This window comes from Tympanuchus pallidicinctus, unplaced genomic scaffold, assembly GCF_026119805.1.
Source record: "Tympanuchus pallidicinctus isolate F22 unplaced genomic scaffold, pur_lepc_1.0 scaffold5, whole genome shotgun sequence".
NCBI classification, from domain to species: domain Eukaryota; kingdom Metazoa; phylum Chordata; class Aves; order Galliformes; family Phasianidae; genus Tympanuchus; species Tympanuchus pallidicinctus.
This window is the reverse complement of record NW_026294769.1, coordinates 28968313-28992865: the sequence shown is the minus strand read 5'-3', so window position 1 is coordinate 28992865 and position 24553 is coordinate 28968313. Positions and strand designations below refer to the sequence as shown.

The 24553-nt window shown below is 37.9% G+C and overlaps 1 protein-coding gene across 6 annotated transcripts in view; it reads right to left on the bottom strand.

Annotated features, from left to right (window-relative positions):
* The window catches only part of MYOM1 (myomesin 1), a 289844-nt gene extending 267319 nt beyond the window's left edge, over nt 1-22525 (bottom strand). For 4 of the 6 annotated variants that reach the window (XM_052703414.1, XM_052703413.1, XM_052703415.1 and 1 more), the window contains exons 1-7: nt 22373-22525; nt 19363-19849; nt 11291-11428; nt 6640-6850; nt 5022-5179; nt 1065-1157; nt 94-182 (exon numbers count right to left, since the gene is read on the bottom strand). In XM_052703414.1, the coding sequence (XP_052559374.1) occupies nt 94-182; nt 1065-1157; nt 5022-5179; nt 6640-6850; nt 11291-11428; nt 19363-19790 (1117 nt within the window). In that variant the 5' untranslated portion in view covers nt 19791-19849; nt 22373-22525. The remainder of the gene's footprint in view (nt 1-93; nt 183-1064; nt 1158-5021; nt 5180-6639; nt 6851-11290; nt 11429-19362; nt 19850-22372) is intronic. The other 2 variants (XM_052703416.1, XM_052703417.1) reach the window with 1 other exon arrangement.
* Nucleotides 22526-24553: the final 2028 nt, after the last annotated feature.

Genomic DNA, 24553 nt, shown 5'->3' with positions numbered 1-24553 from the left:
AAAGAGCAGTCACTATCACTGAGGGGTAAAGGCTCCCTGAGCCACAGAAATAGAAATATGCATTAAAAAAAAAGAAATATTTTGCAAACCTACTCTTTACCACAAGGGAAGCATAAGCCGAAACTTCTCCTTTAACATTCATAGCAGATGCCCGGTACTGAGCAATGTCATCAAAATCACATCTAAAATGACAGAAATGGTTAGGTTGGACACCCAGAACTATTTGGCAAACCCTTTGTTCTAGACCCAAAAAGCCTTCAGACATCTGGTAAAATCTACAAATTAGTAAAAGTGCAGGAGATGTGCTCTGGACACTGGATTAGTTCTGGACATTAAGTTTTTGTCAGTGTTCAAAAAACAATGAAAAAAAATAATATTAAATACTCTTTCCGATTTGAAATTAAAATCACAGCAGCAGTAGGAAAAAAATTATCTGACAACACTCATCCATTAACTCCAAGATTTCTCTAATTTACTCTCTTCCGTGGAGATATGCCTAATGCAGAAACTCTAGAAACAGTAAATACAATATTTTCAAAAGGTACCAAATATTATCTAGATAGTCAAAACTATATCATCCCTGATTGTCAGTGATTTTTGACAGAATATTACTGCAAAAATTTCCAAATGGGAAGAGGAGTACTACTAAAGGTCTTTGTGTGTGTGTGTGTGTGTCTGTGTGTGTACAAGTGAGAACTCAGTCCCATTCCTCTTTTCAGTAAGGATCTTTCTATACCTGGAAAACCATTAGCTAAAATTTTTACCTTGAACTAGATTTTTCTCATATTTAACTGTACTTATGCAGGACGAATGGAAAAAGTACGTTTCTGAGTCAACCACGAACAGAAAAATATAGACCAATTACTCAATTAGGTAAATTCAATACTTCAATTCTTCTACTAAGGAGAACCAGAACTACTTCAGTATTTAACAGACAGTGTTATTCTCAGCTGTATAAACTTGATACTTCTCATCCCCAAGAGATATGTCCCATTCTGCAAGTCTCAATCTATAGCAACATTTCAGTTTAAGTTATTTGTTAAATGGTCAAAACATTCCCTTACGTGCTGATCTCCAGGGAGTGCAATCCATATCGATTTTCAATGGTATATTTGCCAGGGTGAGCCTGTACATCAATGGGGACATTGTTTTTGTACCTACAGAAAAGCAAAGAAACAATACATCAAAAGTGGAAGAATATACCTATTATAAAAGGTCACATAAATGGTATTTGAAATACTGAATCAATTTCTGCATATTTCTCCTAGATAAATTATAGTTTATCCTGGGAAGACATATCTTTAGAAGCTTAACTTCTCTCTTTCTCTTTCACCTGCCCCATGTGAATTTTATTTTCTTGCTAAAGGAAAAATAGTTCTTGAACAAAATGAAAATAAGCTTATATTACTATGAATTTCAGGTTATTACATGCTAAAGAATGGAGAATTCACACAAGAAATGTTTCAGTGTTTTCTGAACTGCGAATAATACAAATTCTGCAGCGTCCGTGTTTACTAGCTACTGTGCATATTTGGTTTGAGTTGCATATTTGATTATTTGATCTAGTTTTAGAACCTGCATATTCACAGAAATGCCATTTAAGAAATTACTCATTTTATGGTTTTGGTTTTTTATTTGTGTGTGTGTGTAATCCTCAAAGCAGACAGAATTGGACTGGTAAAAAAAAAAAAAAATTGTCTTCAAGAGAAAGTGCAAAGCAGCAAGTGCAAACTAGCAAAAACTGTAATACCAAAACCAACTCTTCTTTTACATGCATATACTATCAGTATTTTCTGGTACAGGTATGTACCAGGAAAAATTTACAGGTCACAAATTCCTGGGAAGTAATTTGTAGGAATGAGCCAATACTGATCAATAACAAGCTGACTGCTGATTTCAGAATTTATTTGAACATTTGCACGAGACTCACAGATGGAGAATTCAGTACTAGATTCTTCATCAGCAACCACTGCTTAAAAGGTCACTCATTCTGAACAGTACATGAAGTTACTAGATAAAACTTCAAATCTTGAGAGAGTAGTAGTGACATGGGGTGAACTGGCAACAGAAGTCTAATAAAACTGAAAAGTACTGAATACAATTCAGTGTTAGGTTTGGTTTGCAGTCTGTAAAGAAAGAATGTGCTCTGAGATTGTGTGACCCTTTAGTATAGATTTCCCCATATTGTGTAGATGAGGGAAGTGGAAATACAAAACATGACAAATATCTGCATCTCATACTTTGACATAGCCCAAATAAACCTTTATTTGCATAAGTCATAAAAGATAGCCAGCCAAAGAGTTTTGCTTCTTCATTTCTGATTTTAAATGCCAGTTTATTTCACAATTATCAACTAGGATGGAGAACCAGTATGTTGCCATAGCATGCCCCACTTCACCAAAGAAATCAGTAACATGCAATTGTACTTTTTACTAAAAATACTATGAGATTGTTTCATCTCTAAAGCTGAGCATTGCCTTATAGCACATTCAGCATTGTGGAATAAAGAATATTTCCCTGGCAATAAATATTTAAGCAGTGTAATACACTGTGATTTATCCAAGCACCAAAGTGAGTGAAAAATCACTCAATGATTGTTATCCCAATCATTTTCTCAGTAAAACATCTAAGAAAAGGGAATTGATGCAGGGCAGTACCCTCTGTTTTGGACTCCAAATGCACAGATCTACTTGACTTCATTACAGATCTTCTACTTCATTATCTTGACCTACAGTACTGTTCCACTGCAAGTGAATCCAACTGCCACTACTCTTCAGCACAATGGCACACACAGGACTGGCAACATCTGAGCAGCTTTATATTCTCTGTCCTGTGTCAAATAGTTTAGAAAATAGAATAATGTTACCAATTCTTAGTATTTTTTAGTGAATGCGAAATCCTATAGAACATGACTGGACTTGATCCAAGGGCATCCTTTAGATCCTGTTGGAACTGAAGGCATTCGGTGGCACGTGGTGCTGTGCAGCTTTAAGTTTTAACTGAGTTACTCTAGCAAGGAGAAAAATTTGACTTCATCCGTGTTCATTATCAAATTACTTTTAAAAATGATTTAATTTTTGCTGATTTATATTTGTCTATGGAAAGAATAGTGCTCATCTTAGAAGGACCACTTGTTATTTCTGGAAACACAGATTCCAGAAGAGCCAAGTCATTAGCTAATGTTGGACTGCAACCTCCCACTGTCATTACGCACTGATAGTTTATGCTTTCTCCTACTGGTTTCAAATGTCCTGGGTTTTCCATAAGCTTTTTCTAAGGGAGTCAGGACAGCTGCAACACACAGTAAGATTTTCTTTAGAGAAAGTCTGTGAAGCTTTCTAATTTATCATGCACAGCATGAAAAGGTCTTCATTGCTTATACAAAGGATGACTCTTTGGAAAATACAACTGACATTTAGTTAAAAATTCTGAATGCAAGCTGACAGAACCAGGTCAGTACTGTTCTGTAACTCTGAGCAAAGACACCTGCTGAAAGGGTTGAACTCATTTTTCCCATTAGTAGCCCATGGCAAACTAAAGTCCCTTTAGAATTCAAGTGTATTATAAAAAAAAGCATTAATTTCTACCATCCATATTTAGCATGTAGATGAAAGGGTGGTTCACAGCAAGAGCAAAGGCAAATAACTGAAAGCTTGGTTTTTAAGCATGCCAGTTTTCAGGACAAGGTGGATCTCAAGCAAAATGCAAATGGCCCTGCTTTTGACTTCTTGGTTAACTTCAGGTTACAGAGCTGGATTACAGCCATAAATGTAGCTGAACATTCTTCATATTCAACAGTGACCAGAATTGAAGCATTTGTCCTCCATTAAGAGGAACATAAAAATAGTGCATTTACAGCTCTTAAGCAACTGTAAATATGTGTCTGTAAAGAGCCTACCTATTGGTTGCCTAGTCTAAAGAAAAACTTTCTGAGCATCAGCTCTGGCCTATTAATGTACTTTTTAGTGGTTCTTTTTGTTAAGTCCTGAAATTAAAATTTTTAAAACCTAAATAAACACAGATTCCCTTAAGCAACTCAAGTAATTCATTACAAAATATGATTATTACTTGACACCATGATATAATAGCTGTATTCCATTGTCTCCACAAACAGAATCTTCACAGGACGCATTCCTAATTAATGCTTAACACTGAGCATGGGCTTATTTGTTGTTCATTTTATGTACACATCCAAATGGTTATATACACATTCTAGAAGAATCTTTTAAATAAAAGAGTGAGTACCAAATCTCATTTTACGTTTGAAGAAAAGTTATTATCTATTGTCTTAGCAACTTGATTGCGTGGCATAAGAGTTATTAGAAAAATTAGAAAAATAATAAACAGCAAGACTGTAAAGCTTCACAAGTCACTGTTAATTAAGTTAAACCTAAATTTCATTCAGGATAAACTTTAACTCAAGAGTCAAATTTCACCTTCAGCTATGATAAATAATGGATATGAATGGATATGAAATATGGAGTTCTTACAATAATGATTTAATCCAAAGATCTAGTAAATGGAAAGCTTCCAGGAGACTCCAAAATTTCAGAAGATTTGGCTAATCCTACATCTATCCGTAGCATTTGACTTCAGATAAACAGGATGTGACCTCTATGAACAGTTGGTGTAGTGAGATTTCATTTTCATGGAGGCTGAGTACTACATCTGCTCAATAGCCAAGCAGTAAAGCAGCTAGATCTTGTTAATGCTTTGTTTAATGGCATTGGTGGACTAAAGACAAGTATGTGGAAAACATTCTTTTATGGATAGTACTGATGATAAATTGCATTGCTATTTTTCCTTAATCAGAAGACAGAAAGTGTATGTTAGATGTTAATATGAAAAATATGCATGTATCGTTGCTACCAAATACTTTTAGTATTTTGCTTTGTTTTTGTACCACGATTCGAAAGGCTTAGGGTGGCCTCTAAACCTGTATTTTCAGTTATAATGTAATTTTACTGCAAAATACGCTGCATTTACTGGGGTGACTTTGAGTGACAGAGATACAAACTTACCATGTAACACGGGGTACTGGCCAGCCAGCCACTGTGCAATGAAATTTGACATTTTGCTTTTCCCAGATAGTGTGAGAACGAGGTTCAATAACAAACTCAGGAGGATGTAAAAGTTTATCTTGATTCAACTTTTTGTGAAATGCCTGAGTATCTTCTAGCTGGAAAAGAAACATCTCATTATAAACTTCATTATTTACAAGTGCAAAACATTAATAACTGAAAAAGTGGTTTTGAATTTTTAAAAAGCAATTTTCAATCTAAAATCCAGATAAGAATATTCAATGTATATATCTCTCTTGAACACACACAAAGAAGTTTTTATATTCAAGAGTTCATAGTTTAAAAATAACTAGATTTCGTTTAACTAAATTTTCCCCTCAAAATGATCCTAAATAAAATAATGCTCCATGTTTAAATTTTGGTTTTGATATACACAGTGAAAGGTGAAATAATGGAATTCAGATGTCTTCTGTACTCCTTCTCTAATGCAAGGTCATGTAAGCCTGAAGCATCTCTGACAGACCTGCTCTCAAACCTTTCCTGTTGGGGGATCTTCCATTATGCCTGGGCAACCATTCCGCCTGACTATTCTCAGACCCAGAAAAAAAAATATTAATATACTATAAATCTTGCTTTCTTCAAAGCATTACCAGAGGTCCAACAGTTTCCAATACAATTAAATAATTTTCTCCTGTGTTTTATTGACAATAATTTTGTTAATACACTCTGGAATGGCATTTGTTTTTATGCAATAGAATCCTGATTTTAACTGATATTAAATTTGTGACCTATTATAACTCCTAGACTCCTTGGTACTTGCACCTGATCAGGCATTCCTCTTGCTTATTCTTTTCCTTCTGTGTGTAGCAATTTCTATGTGTTACAACAATTCACCTCACTGCTTCCCAGTTTTTCAAGATGGTTTTGCATTTTTAACCTTCAAATGTTTACAGCCTTTCCAACCTCACGTCATGAGGATATTTTAGGATCATACTGCCAATTCTTCTGCATAAAACATTAATAAATAACCTAAACAACATGTATTTCTATTTAATACATTCTCCCACTCTGGTCATAACATATTCATAACTACCATCTGATTACTTTTTTTAACAATTTGTGCAGAAGCATCAAAGCTACCCAGAATTAGACATTCAGTTCCAGATGCTGACAACTGCCTCCCTTATTTGCACACTGTAATTAAAACACTGTAATAAACTTTAGACAAGCTTGTCCCCAGGCCATAAAATGTCAGGAATTATCCCATCACCTTCTTATTGCCAAGTACTGCCTAAAAACTGCCTTGTGGTTCAGATGGGGGATGCTGTGCCACTTCCACAGATGCGAGCACAGCAGAAAGAGTATTCCCCTGTTCCATTCTGAATCCCTCTCTCCCAGCATTACTACAGTTCCTGATGTCTCTTTTCTTACCACCCAATGCTAAGATAACTAGAGTTTAAGTCACTGAAAATACCTTCATTGAAAACACCTTGGGATTTACTAACATAACCGCTATTGCTCGTAGTGTAAATCAGGGCTGTGATGTGAGAGGCTCTTTACAAACACCAAAGAAGACCTGCACTGAGTACTGCCTACGTGTTCACTTCCATTATTTTACCGTTTTCTTCAGGGCCACACGCTCTGCAGACTCCCGTATCGCTACTTTCCTTGATTTTTTCTCATGATGTTCCTCTTCAGAGACAGACTTGGCCACCTTGCTGACACTAACTCCTTCACCGGTTGCAAAGAGGTTCCTTTTGGCAACGTAGGCAGTGCTCTCTTTAATTCTTTCTTCTTCTGTATCTGTGATCCCACTGATATTTACTTCACTGAAAGAAGATTTAAAAAGCAGAATTATATTGGAAAATGCAGAGAACATATTGCACTTATATTTTCTATTCAGTCAGCCAACTACAGAGGATATTAAAGGTCTTTCATATTAGGTATTTCATAACGTATCTCTGCCTTGAAGATCATTACTTTTGTAACAGACCAAAGGTATTCAAAGCAGAAACACGAAAGCGTAGTGATTAATGACAGAGTATTCAGTCCCTCTTTTAAGTCATGGCCATTTTCAGTGCCCCTCTGTACAGACATGCCAAGCAAAATTTCCACTTAACAATTATTATCTCCATTGCTACAATGATGAGTTTAAAGCACATCCACATATCTGTTAGGCTCAAAGGACAGTGATTTACAGGCATAGCATTAGTAGTAAGAATATCAAGGGGACAGGATAATTGTAGCAGTATAACAATATTCTTCTTTCTGATCTTTTTTTCATTTATTTTTAATAGAAGAACACTGAATATATGACACAAGCTCTCTTCGTTCATAAAAAATTCAATCCTTTAATGTTTGCAGAATGACTGACCTTCCAAGCATTTTTAAGGAGATGAATAAGGATTTCCTTGAAACATTTCTACAAATTAGGATGCAAAGAACTTGTATTCCCAACAGCTCCAATCCTATTTTCAGATGCACACATGGAAGTACTATTGGGGTCATGGTGTTTTGACACCATCAGGACATCATAGATTCTATAGTAATACATATACAGTGAGAGTTCCTTGACCTAAGGAGAAACATTACTACCTTTCTGCTGATTTTATTTGCTTTAGGTCAGGGGGCTGGAACATCTCTGCTACAAATACAGGCTGAGGAAGTTGGGCTTTTTCAGCTTGAAGAAGGAAAGGCTCTGAGGAGACTTCATTGTGGCCTTGCAGTACTTTAAGGCAGACCAACCTTTTACATGGAGTGGTAACAACAGGACAAGGGGAAATGGCTTTAAACTAAAAGAGAGGAGATTTAGTTTAGATGTCAGGAGAAAAAGCACTGAGGCATTGGCACAGGCTGCTCAGAAGAGCTTTGGATGTTCCATCCCTGGCTTGAGAACAGGCTGGATGGGACCCTCAGCAGCCTGATCCAACTCCTCAAGGCAGAAGGATGGGAAATGGATGATCTTTAAGGTCCTTTCCAACCCAAGCCATTTTATGCAGATTTTATGAACATTAGATGGCAGAATGAAAAGAGGCTCCGTTTGAGTACTGGACAAGCTTTCCTGTTAACACTACAAAGAGAAAAGCCATTGTTTATTTCCAGAATACACCCAAGCACAGCCTTGCTGTTTGATTATAAAATGCTTCTGCTACATATAAAAATGATTTTCTGTTTTCTCTAAGATTACTAACATTATGCATTTGATAGGACATCTCAACATTAAAGAAAATTTGGATTCAAGCCCATAACTAACTGTCCAACCCCTTACATCAAGAACACAATGTCAATTCAGTGAGAAGCAATACAGTCAAGCAGTGGAGTATGCTGTAAGAATAATTATTCATAAAAGATTGTCAAAAGGCTAACAGCTTTATTAACAGCTTAGAGCTTTGACTTCCCTCACATGTTCAAATTCTGCCGTTCTGTGTTTGTCTACTTCAGTGATTCTTAAGCGTATCAGTGTGACAATTCTCTTCACACCAGCACATCGACTCTTCTCAGAAATATCTGAGCTGCAGAGATATGACAAATTTCTAAGGACAATTTTGAAAGCCTGATTTAATGCATATGAATGCAGTTATCTATATTCAGTTTTAACAAATCAGTGGCATTCTGTTTCAAAGGCAAACTGACATTACTTCCTTGATAACAGCAATTAAGATCTCAGCAACTTCACAATATGAACCTCAAGGAATAAAGCACCTCCTGGGAGCTGATGAATCCTCAGCCTAATACAGGACTCAGCCTAGCTGTCTGCAGTAATGATCCCTAGAGGTTTTTGATCAACAGTATTAAATATTTAGTTTTGCTAAGCATTTTTTCCTTGCTGTAATCTTCCCAGATCAAAGAAAAAACATGCTTCCTGCAAGGATGAATGCATCAGAAGCAGCAGACTGTACCATTTAAGAATTGATTCTGCAGCCATGTCTCAAGGGTTTCAATAGAATATCATTTTCAAACAGAAGCAAGATCAAACTCCAAATGACACATACAAATTACTATTTACAGAGTATGTACCATCTGCAGTTCTTTGGCTGATACTTGTTAGTGGCTGCAAAGAGTCCCACAACCCATACCAAGTATTTTTAGCACCTACGACAGTACATCAAGTCTTATTACCTGGAATAATGGCTAGCCCTCCCTAATTTTATCTTGCAAGCATAAGGCTATGTATTTCAGAAAAAGATGTATGAACTGAATAATCTACATGAGGGATACATATTTCTTTTTCCAGCAGAATCTGATGGTCTGAAATAGAATCAAATCACAGAAAGGGTGACACAGTGCTGAAGGTCATCCAGCAGCCCAGGCATCAGCACCAATGAATGCACGTAGAGCTGACCTTTGTAAAGAAGTATCCCTTGTCAAAGCTATCTCCCCATGGGAAGCCACACATCCCTTTCACAGGGGAATTTGGGAATGACATATAACATGCACATGATTCAGCTGCTATCTTTCAAACAGAAATAAATACCTGACAGGAATGTGGCATGCAATTTCCACAGCCATGGCACGTGCTTATGGACATGATGCCAACAGAACAAAAGCCTAAAAAAGTATCCCAAACATTTCATGCCCTGTTGAGTTGGCATCACGTGCCTTTTTTATGTTTTTTAAGTAATTGCAGAAAATCTATTTGGGCCACTTCGGTGGCACAAAATCACAGACAACTTGGAATTGCCAAGTGCAAAAAGTGACATTGATTCCCATGGTAGTAAGAAGATAAACAGTACAGGGCAAGAATCTGTCAGTATCTTTTAACTTAGTATCTGCAGGTATCACACAGACACAAGCAAATGAAACTGCACATTATCACACTGAATTAGATTTTATCATATTCAGTGTACAAAAAAAGTGAAATAAAAAAAGAAAAGTCATGCTTTATTAAGATCAGAGGAGCCTGTGTACAATCTAAGATCACCATCCAGGAGCAGAGCCATCAGTTGCCCAACACTATAAATTTTACTTCTGTAGACTGCAGACAAAATAAAAAGAGAGCACATTAATATTTGAGGGTATGGGACACAGATGGTGAAAGCTGAGTGAAGTATATAGGTAGTGAGAAGCCTTGAAAATATGTTGCTGTAAGCTTCATGTGAGACACATTTATGTATTTCTATCACAGAATATATATAGCTGAAACCCTGAGAAATACTTGAAAAATGCAACAGTGGGCACTTCTGAATGTTGGTGGGAAGTGAATCTGACATGGAAACATATAAAGGGAAATTAAAAAAATATTCCAGGATGGTTGAAAGGAATGAATAAAAACCAGAACTGCTGGCCTCATCACAAAAGCAGAATGCTCAGAAGGCAAAAGAATAACATCTCCCACTGACAAAGTGGAAGTCAGCATCACACAAAAGCACGAGTCTGGCCACAGAGCAGGGGTGATGCTGTGTTCTGAGTGCTGACTAAGCAACAGGCACAGGGTACCAACTCCCAGAAACAGTGTGGAAACATCCCATGAAAAACATGCATGGCAGAAGAAAGACAAGCTAGAGGAAGGCTTCTGTTCAATTGAGGGTGGGCAAGAAACTTTTCTTCTGGCTTCAAATCAGACATCTTTTTTCCACACCCCACCCTGGTATGGATCAGTGTGAACAAATGGCCAGACTTGATCTATCACATATTCCTAGCAGAATCATTATGCTATATCCTGAAAAGGACAAGGGAGCTTCCTTGCTTGTGTTGGTTCTGGCTTTCACACAAAGTTCACATTCAGCTTTGCTGAGGACACTGCTGCTGTAAAACATATTACGTCAGTAGTAGCTGTGCAATAAATACCACCAACACTTGAGATCTACATGAATCATTATAACAGATTTGAGAAACTACTTGGTTTCATCCCAGGTTTTCTCTCTGCCAGGACAAAACATTGGCACATAGTTTCATTGTTAATATGATTGACAGGGGACACTGGTTTACAAGCCTTTAAACCACCAGAACAAGCTAAATAACGTGGACAGCATGCTCATCCAGTTCTCAGTAAGTGGAGTTATAATTATATCGTAATTTCATAGAAAGTGTCCCTGGTGACACGTTTGAAACAAAGTCCAGACACCTGGATCCATTTGTCCTGGTTCTGGATGCCCCAGGACTGACTTTCTGCCAGTTAGTTAACACCTTTTTAACATTCATGTGAAGTGCAAACAACCTCCTCAAGGTCCAGGAGAGGGGAGGGAAAAAAAAAAAAAAAAAAGATTTGTTTTTTTAGAATTCATTAATAAAATATCAGAAGTTGTCAAGAAACGAAAAAGTGCACATACCGTCCTGTGAAAATAGGTACTGAATAGTCTATGGCTTCATTCTCTTTGTCCTCAGATACCAAATGCTGTCTTGCTCTCTTTGCTTTGGGGCTCATTTTATAGGACTGATCTTCGATCATTAGATTGGAATCTTTCAGTCTGAAATAAAAATGATACTGTTAAAATCAGAAAAAAAGCTGTTAAGAAACATTCCAACATAATATTAAATTAATTCATTTTTGTTATCATTTGAAAAGCAAGAAAATATTGTCTTTAAAAATGAAGTTACTAAGCAGAAAACAAGATGCACTTTTTACAAGCAGATCATTACAGATATAACACTGATGTCCCTTGATATTAAATCTAAATACAGAGAATAAACAACATACCTGGTGGCAATGCACATTTCATTGCTTGGTTTGGGACTGGTGAGTTCATATACGCAGTTTTAGTTGCTAAGAACACCAAGTAATTCTGAAGATCATATCTGAACTGATGACTTCTACTTTCCTAAAATGCACAGCTCTCAATTCGAGTCTGGTCTCCAATAAAAATATTGTTGGTAGACAAATATATCCAAAGTAACGATGCTTTTAGGATTCCCCAGAGAAATTATAGGGCAGAATATAGGGCTCAGAAAGTGGAATTTCCTTCATTGGTGCTCTCTCATACCACCCCAGTGCAATGAAAGCAGAGAGATAAGTGAAGTAATGCCATTTCACGTAGCACAGGTGGACAGGGAATGAATGGGTGGGAAGAATGAAAAGCAAAGCAAAAGAGACTTCTGCTCCCTACCATGAGGGGAGGACTACTGAGCAGTGAGAAGCATATTTGAGGCAGTTCTATTTGGTTAAAAATTGTATTAACTGCACTCCAAATACCTTCCTCCTCTCCAAATGCAACACAGAATCCTTCACTGTCAGATTTATGCATTAGAGCAACAGTATCCTCATAAGCTGCCAGCCTTTTATAAATCTCTGAATTGCCTATTCATCTCTATCTCAGCATCACTATGGAAATCACATGCAACTTTTGAACTGGAGGTTTGTTTGCACGGCACAAACTTACTGATGCACACAGACAAGAGTAGAATTAAGGCACGCCATCTCTCGGCAAGGCTCCTCAGCCCAGAGCCAGACCATGCTTACAGAAGGATAACAACCAAAACTCATACATACTGAGAAGAAAACACATGCATAATGTAAGACTGAAGAAAAATAAAAAGACTGAAGATAAATAAAAAAAACTTTCCATCCTGGGTTTGGCAGTGATGTGATACAACCTGACAGCCAACCAGAAATGCATGGAGACAACTCTTTGTCAAATAAATGGTGACAGAAAGCAAAAGTAACGTTTAATCAGTTTTCGTATATGAACTGTGATCTGTAAGGAACATCTGTCCTTTACTTAGCAGCTGACTTTTATTTTTGTCCTAATTTAAAATGGGGTAAACCTGGAATTATGACTCAGCCACCAGACAGCCTCGGGGCTGTAGGCTGAACACACTAGGAGGCCACTTAACTCCTTGCTTTGTTTCTAGATCACAAAGTCGGTGTCTTTTGGTCTTCAGTTTAAAAGTCAAGAAGTTTCTGTTTTCATAAAAGCAGACAAAATGTGGTGAAAATGTCATAGAATATTCCAAGTTGGAGGGGACCCATAAGTCCAACCCATCAAGTCCAACATTGTGTTTTGAGTACTGTTAAATCCAAACCCACTTGTTCCCAAAGCAGGATTTGGCTATCACATCAGTTTAATTTTCAGTTTGGGTCCAGATTCTGCACCTATATAGGGAATGAATGGGTGGCATACATAGCAAGTCCTATCACCCTCTGCCAGGCCTTTATTGATGTTTTCTTTACGCATTGTTCTTTCACTTGTTACTCTCCAAAATTATTCAAAAAGGAGAAAATTCCTCTAGACTGTTCTTTCTTTTTCTCTTTTTAAATCAAACACTGCAAGAGGCTGAATCTGAATACCTCACCTTCATAATTTATGCCTTCTACAGCTGGCATTAATGAAAATATCCTCTAAGCCCTTCAGATTGATGTCAGACGTCTTCACCACAGACTGAAAAAGTGGGATAAAATCGGGTCTTCTGCAGAGTTATGAGGTATAGGATAAAAATACTACACATACACAGATTCCCACTCACTGCAGTTTTCTAAGCTATGTGTATATATGATCAAGCCACCTGATTACTTTGGATGTCACAGTGAAAACACACCTAGTGTGTATGTGATGAGAATCAGGAAAGCACCTTCCTAGACAACTTCCCCACTCTTCTCCAGTTCAAAGGGGCAGCTGCAGTGGGAGTCTGTGCTGTTTCTAAGAGCGATGGCTGCCTATTGGTACTATGCTGGGGCTCAGAACACTTTGCTATTAAAGCCACAGGTGACATCTGTGAACTGAACAGATACATGTAGGGTCTCCAGTCATTTATCGGACTCAGGCTTTCTGACACAAAAGCAAATAATTTACTGCAGTCATCTGCTCTTCCAAAAACACAACCTGGACTAAGCAATATCCCCCTGAGAAGCATTATACTGATTAATGACAAGGATGCTTTTAGACTAATTCTCCACTCTAGCAATAGTCTAAAGCTGATTTTTCTAAAAAGTTCATATAGAAAAATAGATCCCTAGAAAAATCTTACTGATTTCAAGCAGAAAGACAGGTAAGAAGCTGCATCACTACTGCAAAAATAGGTTTACAGCTGATTTATATCAGGCAAAGAGCAATTTCTTTTGAACCTGTTTTAAGTTAATGACACTATAATGTACTTGGTGCTTAATTGTTGAATACCAGGGGAAAAAAAAAAAATGTTCCTTGTTCATTTTCTACATATCTTTCACTACAGTATACACTCTTACATGCCTATACTTGACTCCTTCTCAAGACAAGAGCCCCAGTCCCTTAGCTTCTCTAGGCAGAGAGTATCCTCCTTCTATCTCCCCCCCATCAATCTCCAGTCCTTTCCTAGTTTCAGACTGTACTTTTTGGGGCAGGATAATAGGAACTGCATCCAGTATTTCAGCTACAAGAATACCTTGGATTAACGCACTGACAGAGCATGCTTCCTACTTTGTTCTCATTTGTTGCCACAGCTGTTCCTAATCTTCTAATTGCCTTGTATCCACACCATAGCACTCAGCTGGTGCTTTCAGGAGTACCCAGAGCAACTCCAAAACCTTTTTCAGAATTGGAGTGCAAAAGCTGAGATGAATAAATTTGAAGCGAAAGAAAACATTTCTCCTTTCCAAACCCTCCTATCACTTGCATCTATTCAGGGTGAGCTATGTGGATAAGAGCAGAAATTATTATTCAGACGGATTCCGCATGTGAAAACAAATTGGTCATTACTGCTACCATGAGGTGTATTGCCATGTTTTTCTTTTTTGTTATTACTGTTTCTTCCTGTGCAATACAAAACCAAACCCTGCCCACCATTATTAACCATTATTTAGGTAGCCTAAGGGGGGACTCTGCTTTCTTGAACTGGTTTCTAAAATCTTGGCCTTTATTTTAAAGTGTTCCAACCTTTTACCTGATATGTGGAACAGAATCTCCCCAGAGGAGAAGGAGCAGGATATCAGAGCTCTCTGATTTCACAGGGAGGAACAGTACCATGACCTTTTAACAGCTTTCTGCCTCACTTGATCTACCCAGCTAGCACACATGTACTTTTTCCAGGTCAGATGCTATCTGTGGTACTTTATCAAGGTTGGTGACCCAAGTCCTCCTTTCTTGATGGTTTCAGCGTGTTAAAATATCAACACCAGCATTTTCTCAGTTTCACAGTAGAGTCACTGAATATATGGAATGAGGAGCTGGATGGTTAAAAATGCTAAAGCACAGGTATCATCCTGTAGAGAGATTAAAAAACTGGTAGACACTATTAGCATTCCATATAGCCCAACAGAGCAATGTTACTGTGCAGAGCCTATGAGACTCCCCAGAAGAGGTTGCGTTCTGATGCCATATTCTCACATGTATTCACATTTATATCTTCTTCAATATATAAACAGACTACAGTATGTTGGCACTGCCCTTGTCCCTGTGCCTGAAGAGACAGGTTTCCCATCCTGCACAAAGAAAGCCTGGGCCTGATAGATGTATCCTAGTAGTGGGCCACAACACCCTACTTCGCAGTTATTCTTCCACAGCATGAAAGGCATCTGTAAGCTCATCAGCACCACTAGAAAATTATCTTGTCCTTAGGATGCTTTTCTAATGACTCTGACTTTATTCTGCCAGCAGGCAGAGATGCTGTTGGTACATACCATAGCTGTACCATAGGAGCTCCACTAGCCAAGAGGCATTTCTCAGGCCCATCTGCTACAGCTACTTATTTTCTAGCATGTAATGTTTGAACTGATTCACTATGAAGAGGAGAGAGTGGATTGACAAACCACGAGAATATATATATGTATAGGCATTTCACAAGAAAGCTCTTTCAATCCAGCTTCTAAAGATAAGATGAGAAGCACACTGTGATGACTACGCTCACTTGAAGTTGCTGATGGATTTGTCAAGGGACCAAGCAATACTGCTGGCAATAATCATGCTGTTCCCTAACAGGGATTCCACAACAAATGCTTTAAAGGGGAATTGTTTCCATGTAGCAGGTTACATTAAAATGATTTCCGTGCTCCGCTGTGGCGTTTGGAAGCCTTCTCCTTAACCCTCACCTATAATAAACTGAAGGACAAGCAGTGCCAGCAGGGAGGTCAAGTTCACAGTCTTCTCATGTTTCTTAAAATATTTACTCAGCCCTCTGCTGCTCCTGGTTACGTTATTGCTCAGAACAGCATTACTATCTGGCACTCTAATTAATTGCAAGTCAGTAAGATGCCTCTCCTCTCCTTGCTTCGTTCACCTGAATTATGTCCCTGTCTTCTTTGCTATTTCTCCTTAACTACAAATCAATACAAACACCTGAGCCACACCATTAACTTACATTTTCTCTCCAAGCAAGCCCATTTGGGGTCAGAAAGCAATTCTATGACACAACTGTCTTCACTTGATGCTGCCAGCCACAAAAAGGACATACATAAAAGCAACAAAAGTTTGAGCAAAGGCAAAATATTGAGCTTACTAAATAAATAAAGAAGTGACAGAAAAGAAAAATAATCAGAGCCTCACAGCCCTGCAGAGGCAAGAGGAGCAGCGCAGGGCAGGGGTGGCTCCAAGCTGGTGGAGAGGGCGAGATGTGACATGGCAACCTTTGCTTGATGAAAATCAGTTTGTTTTACAAGCCCAGCATTTTATAGCTTTGGCAAATGGTAACCAGCAGAGTTAAAAACATCCCTCTGCACTTGTTCTTAGTTTTGCTAGCTTTCATTTTTCTCCTCTTGCTTCTCCAAGCTGTCACTGTTTGAAAAAACTTGAAATGCAATGAACAGACAGCCTATCATTTTGAAGGAGCTGTAGTTCCTTTAAGTTGTCAGTGCTCTGAGCACTTTCCACTCAGAGAACTGGGATCAGGTCAAAATCTTGCATGTTACTCAGCCCTGCGTCCTTCACCACTGCTTTCCCATGATAAATTCCCCACACAGCATCAACTGTGCATCAGCCTCACCTCTTTATGGACACTCTTTTCTGTGAGTGGTTATAGAAATGGATGAGACTCACATTTCGCAGGAATAGTAAAACTTAACAGAAACAACTTTCAGTAAAAATAAGAGGTGGCCTGAATTTAAGCTCAGTATTTGAATGGTCTGTTTTCCTCGTGAGCTTAGAAAGGTTTATTCACAGAACTATACATCAACAAAACCACTACACATAAATCTAAATGTTAAATCAAATGACAGCCAAGCATCAACAATTATTTGAACAGTTTTATCTGGATTTGGATTTGTGTGTATTCAGGCTTCCAGTAACCACCAAGGGCTCTAGTTTGGATGCAGCACCTTGATTCAGAGCACTTTATCATTTTGAAAATTGAAAGTGTTTGAAGACTTCTTGAACACTTTTTCTTCCACAACCCCTCCCCCCAGCCCCGCCATCATTATACTATTCCTTTTATAAGGATGAAATCAAGAAGTGATGTGCTCAGATTATTTTAGTAACACTTCTTGTCTCCAAACTATCCCTTGAAGTGTTTTGAGCTTTCAGGGAAAGACAGCATGAATTTAGGAAGAATTACTTTAAATCAGCACCACTTGTACATCTTGAAAATTGCACCAAAATGTCCACCAAGAAGTTGCTACAGAAGCCAAATAAATACCAAAACTGAAGCCACATTAACCATAAAGTTGCCTTAAATATTACCACTCAGAAACATATTTTCCCATGTATTAAGTTTCGTGCAAGAGCAGTTTAAGTTTCTAACTCTAATATCCGAAGTTATTGTTTCCCACAGCAGCACTGAGCTTCCCATAGCTCTGGTACAAAGACAGTATCAGAGAGGGATTACAGCTGAGACATTCTCATCTCTGATTGGCAGGACAGTACATGAGATCTGTTGGCAACTCTTATGCTACAGAGCAGCTTACAGAAGTAGCACCAAATATACTGTTTCAAAACAAAAGCTATTATGTCAGACAAAGCACCTAGGAAACCTAGAAACATTCCAAGCTCTCTTAGTATAGTTTCAGTACATCAAACAATTAGAGCTCTTCTTGGCAAGGAGATTCGCATTTCAGAATAAGTATCTAAAATCCTCAATCACTGAATCAATGGGACTTGGCAGATTTTGTTTTTATGATCATTTTCTGTAACTTCAGGTAATGTTTCCATGTATTGGAATACTAAAAGTTTTCTGTGAAAACAGCAAAGCTTTGGGCTAGGGATAGCAGCAACAAGTAGGCACAGCTGCATCACTGCAGGGCAGGAACAACTTGGGATACTTTCCCCTACCTGATTCTCTAGGAACAAAAAACACAGTCCTACCATCTCCAGTCTGCATCCCTTTATCAGCAGATTATAAATGAGTCTTCCTTGCTACTTCACAGAGTAGTTAATTATTTATACAAGTGAAATTGTTTCAACAGGAAAGACTGGATATTGTCCAGCCCAAGACTGCCAAGTCATTCATCTGGGCTCTAACTGCCTGAGGTTCAATTTCCTGAACAAACTCTGGCAAATGGAATCTTGACCCTGAACTGCCTGAAAGACAAGTGAAGGCTGTAATCATGAGGCATTATTTACTGTGGTACAGGTAGTCTTTCCCTCAGCACTTTTGGTCAGAATTCGTATTTATCCAAAATCCTTGGAGAATATTCTGTTTTCAAAATTCAAGTTTCTGGTGAACAACTCTCAATTGGTTCTGCTAATAATGCTCTAAATTTTATATTAATATGATGGAGAGCAGATGTTTTCTCTATAATTTGTTGATTGCTTTCTTTATTGCTAACAGCTGCTCTAATCTTACTTTAATGCTTCCCCAACTTCTGAGATATATACATATAACATGAGGCCACGCTATCTAAAATATTATGCTAAAGTAATTGCTTGAGCATTATTTATGGTCTTAATTAAACTAAAATAACAACAGCTAAGCATAGCTATTCTAATGCAAAATAAACAGTTATATAGTACTCTTTGAAAGTAGTATCTCTCAACTAATTTTCACTGTGAAAATTTCAATTTCTTGACTCACTCAGCACAAAAATAAAAATACTGTGCTAAGGCAGAAGTGTTTAATGATATATGAACACGTCAGCTCAACTCATGCAAACAGCCCCAAGTTCTTTTAGTGCTCCATCATGGCCAAATAAGATCCAGCCTCAATCCAGAAGTTCTCTCAGCACTGAATATTAGCTTCAGCAGTCTTAATATGACAGAACAATTTTGGGAACTCATGCCCACCCAGCTTAGAGAATGCATATGGAGCTCATATTTTTCATCATTCAGCCTTAACAGTGCTGTTTTCATGCCAGATATCACACAAGTTAGTCCAGCAAACTAGCTGACCAGAGCGCTTCCCAGCCTCAAAGAGAAAAGAAAACACTAAGTCTGGAAGATATATTTAAACCATGTCACAGAGCTTATTTGTATTGAAGAGCTTGAAAGTTTTGCTTTACCAATGGGATATGGTAACACATTTTTGCTCTAAAATACTGTTTCAAAGACAGATTTACTTTTAGCCTTACCCAAGACCGTAGGTCTCTGACCCCAGGCGGTAGGCTGCAGCCAGCTTGTTGATTGATTCAGATCCATGACTATAGGCAGCAGAGCTCTTGCTGAGGGCTTCAGAGTCAAGACTGTAGGCAGCAGATCTCTTACTTTGCACAGCAGCGTGATCATAGGCTGTAGATCCATAGCTGTAGGCTGCTGACTCAAGGTTGTGGGCTGAAGAGCCATGGCTATATGCTGCTGAAGACTCGAGGCTGAAGTCTGCTGCAGAAGCATGGCGGTAGGCTGCAGATCCCCTGGCATAAGCTGCAGATCCTTGAGCATAGACAGCAGATTTGCTCTTTGTTTCCTTTTGGTACTGGCTTACAGTTGACTGCAGTGCTTTATGGCGATACGCACGGTCATAATGGTCATGGTGTCTTTGATAGAATGGTAAAGACATCATGAGAGCCTTCTAATTTTGTTTTCCCTGTGATTTTCTGAATGTAAACCTAGCAGGACTGTCTGAAAAAGATCAAAAATAAAGAGTAATGTCAAAAAAACTTCTGAGACAGCATACAAATAGTACAGAACTTAAACTAACAAGACCTTCAATCTTTAAACATATAATAAATTTATGGTTATTGTTTTTGATGCTTCTTAAGAAGAGTCCATTTTTAAGCCTCAAGAAGATCATGTCATTCAACACAAGCAGAAAACCTTGTATTATGGCATCTGTTCACTTGTAATAGTCTCCCTGTTCTTACTGCAAACTATTGCACTCCTATTTGTTTAACTTGTCCAGTCATTACTGCTCATGAAATTTTATGTGTTCAACTTCTTCAGAAGTACCTTAAATATTTTTGTTAAATTAATCTCTTCTTCTTAATTTAACAAATGATTTAAAATGGTATGAGGTTGCAGGAAAACTATTCAATACATTATAAGCTGAGACAAAAATACGCAAACATTTCATTCATTTTTGTAATACAATTTTAAAATCCAATTTAATTTAAAATTTAAGATTTTAATAATCAATTAGAAACAGTAAGATTGAGAACATCACTCTTTTTCCATAAACGTGCATTATGACCTTTAAATGTCCTTTCCAACTCCAAAGATTCTATTGCAGAGATTCATTTAAAGGGGCTTATCACACTTTTACAGTTGATACAGGTGGTATCCTCACCTAAGTTTGACTTTGCACAATCACCACTAGTTTTCCTTGCCATTTCTCATAGGAGAAAATTTGATCAGGTGAAAGGTAGTTCCCTTCTGAAAATGGGACGAGGGTTGAATATAGTGAAGATGTCCCTTTTTTTTTTTTTTTTTTTAAATATCCTTACTCCTAATTCCAATCAATATTTTTTATTGCTATTTATTTCACTTTGTTGGCCTTTGGTGGTACATAGTTTCTCTTAAGTTCCCCAGTTTCATAAGATTTCTTCTTCATTTTTCTTCACCACTTTTTCTGCCAGGTTTGCAGAAGAAGGTTAGGGTTTGCAAACCACTGCAATTTTTATTTGGCACAATTAAGATGTGCAGATGAGTCTTGTTTTGCACACTGAAAGGAAAAGAGCATGAGAGCATCTCTTTTTTTCCCCCCTTTTGTTGAGCACTGCACTTGCAACCCTTCACCTTCTCCAGTTTTATTTTTAGCTTTGTTTAGTTTCTTCATGGTTACAGCAGCCACAAAGCTAACACCCATTCAGTCCTGTTGCTCAGGGACTTCCCCAGCTTTCCAGGATGCAAAGTAGGGAATGTAATCCAAAAGTATAAAACACTTCATGTATTGTCAAATAAGGACATTAGAAGATGCATTCCAATTTACATCTTATCCGAGTGAAAAAAAAAAAAGAAAAAAAAAGCTTAACAACTTCAAGTCATCATATTTAGAATGAATTAAGGCAATTTTTCCTTCTAAACATTAAACCTGTGGGCCTCACTATTCTCAGAAGTAAGAGAAGTATATGGTAAGAGTGAGAACCAAGTAAGACAAGCTGAACAAGAAGTCAGCTTTCCTGGCTTGAATTAAAGGACAACTCCTACTGATGCAATGTAAAAATTTCCTTTTATAAGTGTTTCATCATCCTACCAGTTATGTTTTGTATTTCTCTGGAATATCAAACATTACTCACAGGTAAAGGTCAGTTAGTGACATCAGTTTGACAAGATATAGTACAGCTACATTTGTGGGGATGACAAGAAGCTTTGAACCTTGTGAGAATTTTGCTCCTATTACCAGCACTGGCTGGTAATCTGATTGACTCCCATGTCTTTAAATTTTATAAAATCCATCCCACCTGTACCTACACTAACCAGCCCTTTTCACTATGAGGGAAGCACTCCTTCTCAAGAAGCTGTGTAGGAATTTGTAACTGCAGAGCCAGGCCTAAAAATATAGAAGACATAGTTAGATAAATATGCTGATTTTGGAGCTATATGTTAGCAGCTGTTGAACTGAATTTTCAGAATGACATCTGAGCAGACAGGCAGTACTTGTTTGTAGGCTGTAAATACACATCAAGGGAAGTGAATTACTGGCAGTGCCTGTTGCACAATTTACTATCTGTAATTCTTTAAAGATCTGCTTCATCAATAAGTGAAAACAATGAAATAGGAAAAAAGAACAGAAACATACAAGCTTAAAAAAAAGTATATATAAGACTCCCTTCAGCTCAGTCAATGGTGTTTAATCTCCTTTACAAATCACAAGACATTCTCTGCAGCTAGAAAATATTTAGATTACACATTCTCTAATCCCAGAAGAAGTAACACAACAGATTCCTGCTATGTCTCAGTAGTCCATGCTTCATTTGAGGGTACTATAAGAATATGCTGGGATAACCAATTTAGTAAGTGAATGCTTGCGCTACTTCACTTTGTTCCACAGTTGAGCCTTCAGATTTTGTCAGTACCAATCCACTACTTCCTCAAATAACTGCTGATTTGAGGAGACTAAAAGACAGCTACCATCAACTCGGCAGTATGGATTCAAATTAAAAATAGTTGAACACATAAAGCCTTATGCCATACAGAAACACTTACCGGGGTCGAGATGAACAGCAAATGGATTAGCTCTGAAACAGATGAACAACAGAAACATATAGCAGTGACGAATGCAGTAAAAGCAGACGTAGACAGGACCTGGGTAAGGACTGGACTTGAACGTCCAGAACAAAAATAATGCCTGTAGTCAGTGGAATGTCAGAGCCCCAGGACAGACCTTTTATGGCCAGGAGGGTGATAAATATAGCAGCAAAGAGGGAGAGACACAGAGACAGATACTGATACCCTGTGCTATCTCTGTGCAAACACATGATGACAGCAGTGTCAGATTGAGAGTTCTCCCTTTTAAATATTCGCCATAAAACCAGTGTAAAACCAGCATAGCAATTCAAAGTTATCTTTAGGATTTTTCCATTGTTAAATCAGGCTTAGGAAACCAAGAAGTGCATCATGTCATGGCCAGAAACCAGGAAACAGTCTCTACACTGACCTTTGCCAAAGCAAGAGAATATGAATGTTTTGTAAGTTCTTCCCAAATTTTTAATGCTGTGCCACAGTGCATGTAATGTAGATATTTCAACTTAATGACAGATAACCCCATTGTAGTAGTTAGCAGCAAAACTCTATAAAGCCATATGATAAATTACAATTCAATGAAAAAAAAAAAAGTGCAGTTTCTTTGGTTTGTTGACTGTTACATTTTATCACTTTATTTAAATAAAATACTCAGTCAAAAACATGACCTCATGGGGCATATAAATTGATACAACTCATACCGCTCTAACGCTCAACTTTGTTTCGGAATTAAACAGTTATCGCTAAGGATAAATAAGTGTCTTTGTCTTCAGGTTGGATATTAAGAAAAATCTCTTCTCAGTAAGAGAATTCTCAATAATGCATTGAAATAGGCTGCTCAGGGAGGTGGGGGAGTCACCATACCTGAAGGCGGTCAAGGTGGTTTTCTCTGTTCTCATTGTAATAGAGTTAGTATAGATAAGAGGTGGGATGTGCAAATCTAGAAGTTTTCAGTGTTTTTCCCAGGCATTATAGGGCTACAAAGTGTAATTTTTCAGAATCTGTCCTGCGCAGAGTCTGTTTAATCTATGAAATAAAATTTGAGTATGGCAGTAAAATCTTTTGAGTTCTCTAATTACATTCACACCTAAATTTACACACTCTTACCTGCTTACAAAAATGAGATTAATATCCACAGCTAATTTTAAGTCACTTACCTCCCAATGGAATATCAAAGCAAACCACTTGGAGCTCCCTAAGTCTCAGAATCCCTGTAATAATAGTGTGTCTATGTAAATTTAGTCACAATGGTCCTAGGAGAGACACCTCAGAAGTTTTAGTTCAGATTTCTACTAATTAGACTACATAGTGCCAAGGATCTATTTATTTTTCTGAATGGTTAGGCTGAAGGAAGAGTTCAGAACTTGACACAGAAAATAGCTTTTAGGTAGTCTGGTTAAATTTTAAGGGCTCCAGCATCTTGTAGCTGTGAGTATTTACCTGAATTTCATAACATCTAAGCTCATCACTTTCAACAGAGTAGAGTTGTGAACAAAACTAGCAAAGCAGTTTTTCAGAAGGCAGAGTTTTGGAGCTTGCATATTGTCTTCTGGGATTCATTTTCAGACTGTTGCCCCCAAAAGACATTTCTCTCCAGAAAAAGAAAAAAATCCCTTCCAGAAGATGCATTATTCTCCTTTATAGAATTGTTAAGGTTGGAAAAGACCTCTGAGATCATCCAGTCCAACCATGCACATACCACCAATATTGCCCACTAAGCCATGCTCCTTAATACCACATCTGCACATTTCTTGAACACTAGCAGGGAGAGTGACACCACCACCTCTATAAGCATCTCATTCCAGCACCTGATCACTCTTTCAGAGAAGTTTTTCCTAATATATATCCTGAACTTCTGCTGGTGCCACTTGAGGCCATCTCCTCTCACCCTATCACTATTACTCAGGAGAAGAGGCTGACCCCCACCTCACCACAACCTCCCTTCAGATCACTGTAAAGAGCAATAAGTTCTCCGCAAGCCTCCTTTTCATCAGACTGAATAATCCCAGTTCTCTCAGCCACTTCTCATAAGACTTGTGCTCCTGACCCTCCAGAGATTCACTGCTCATCTCTGGACATGTTCCAGGGCCTCAGTGTCTTTCTTGCAGTGAAAGGCCTAAAACTGAATACGTTACTCAAGGTGTA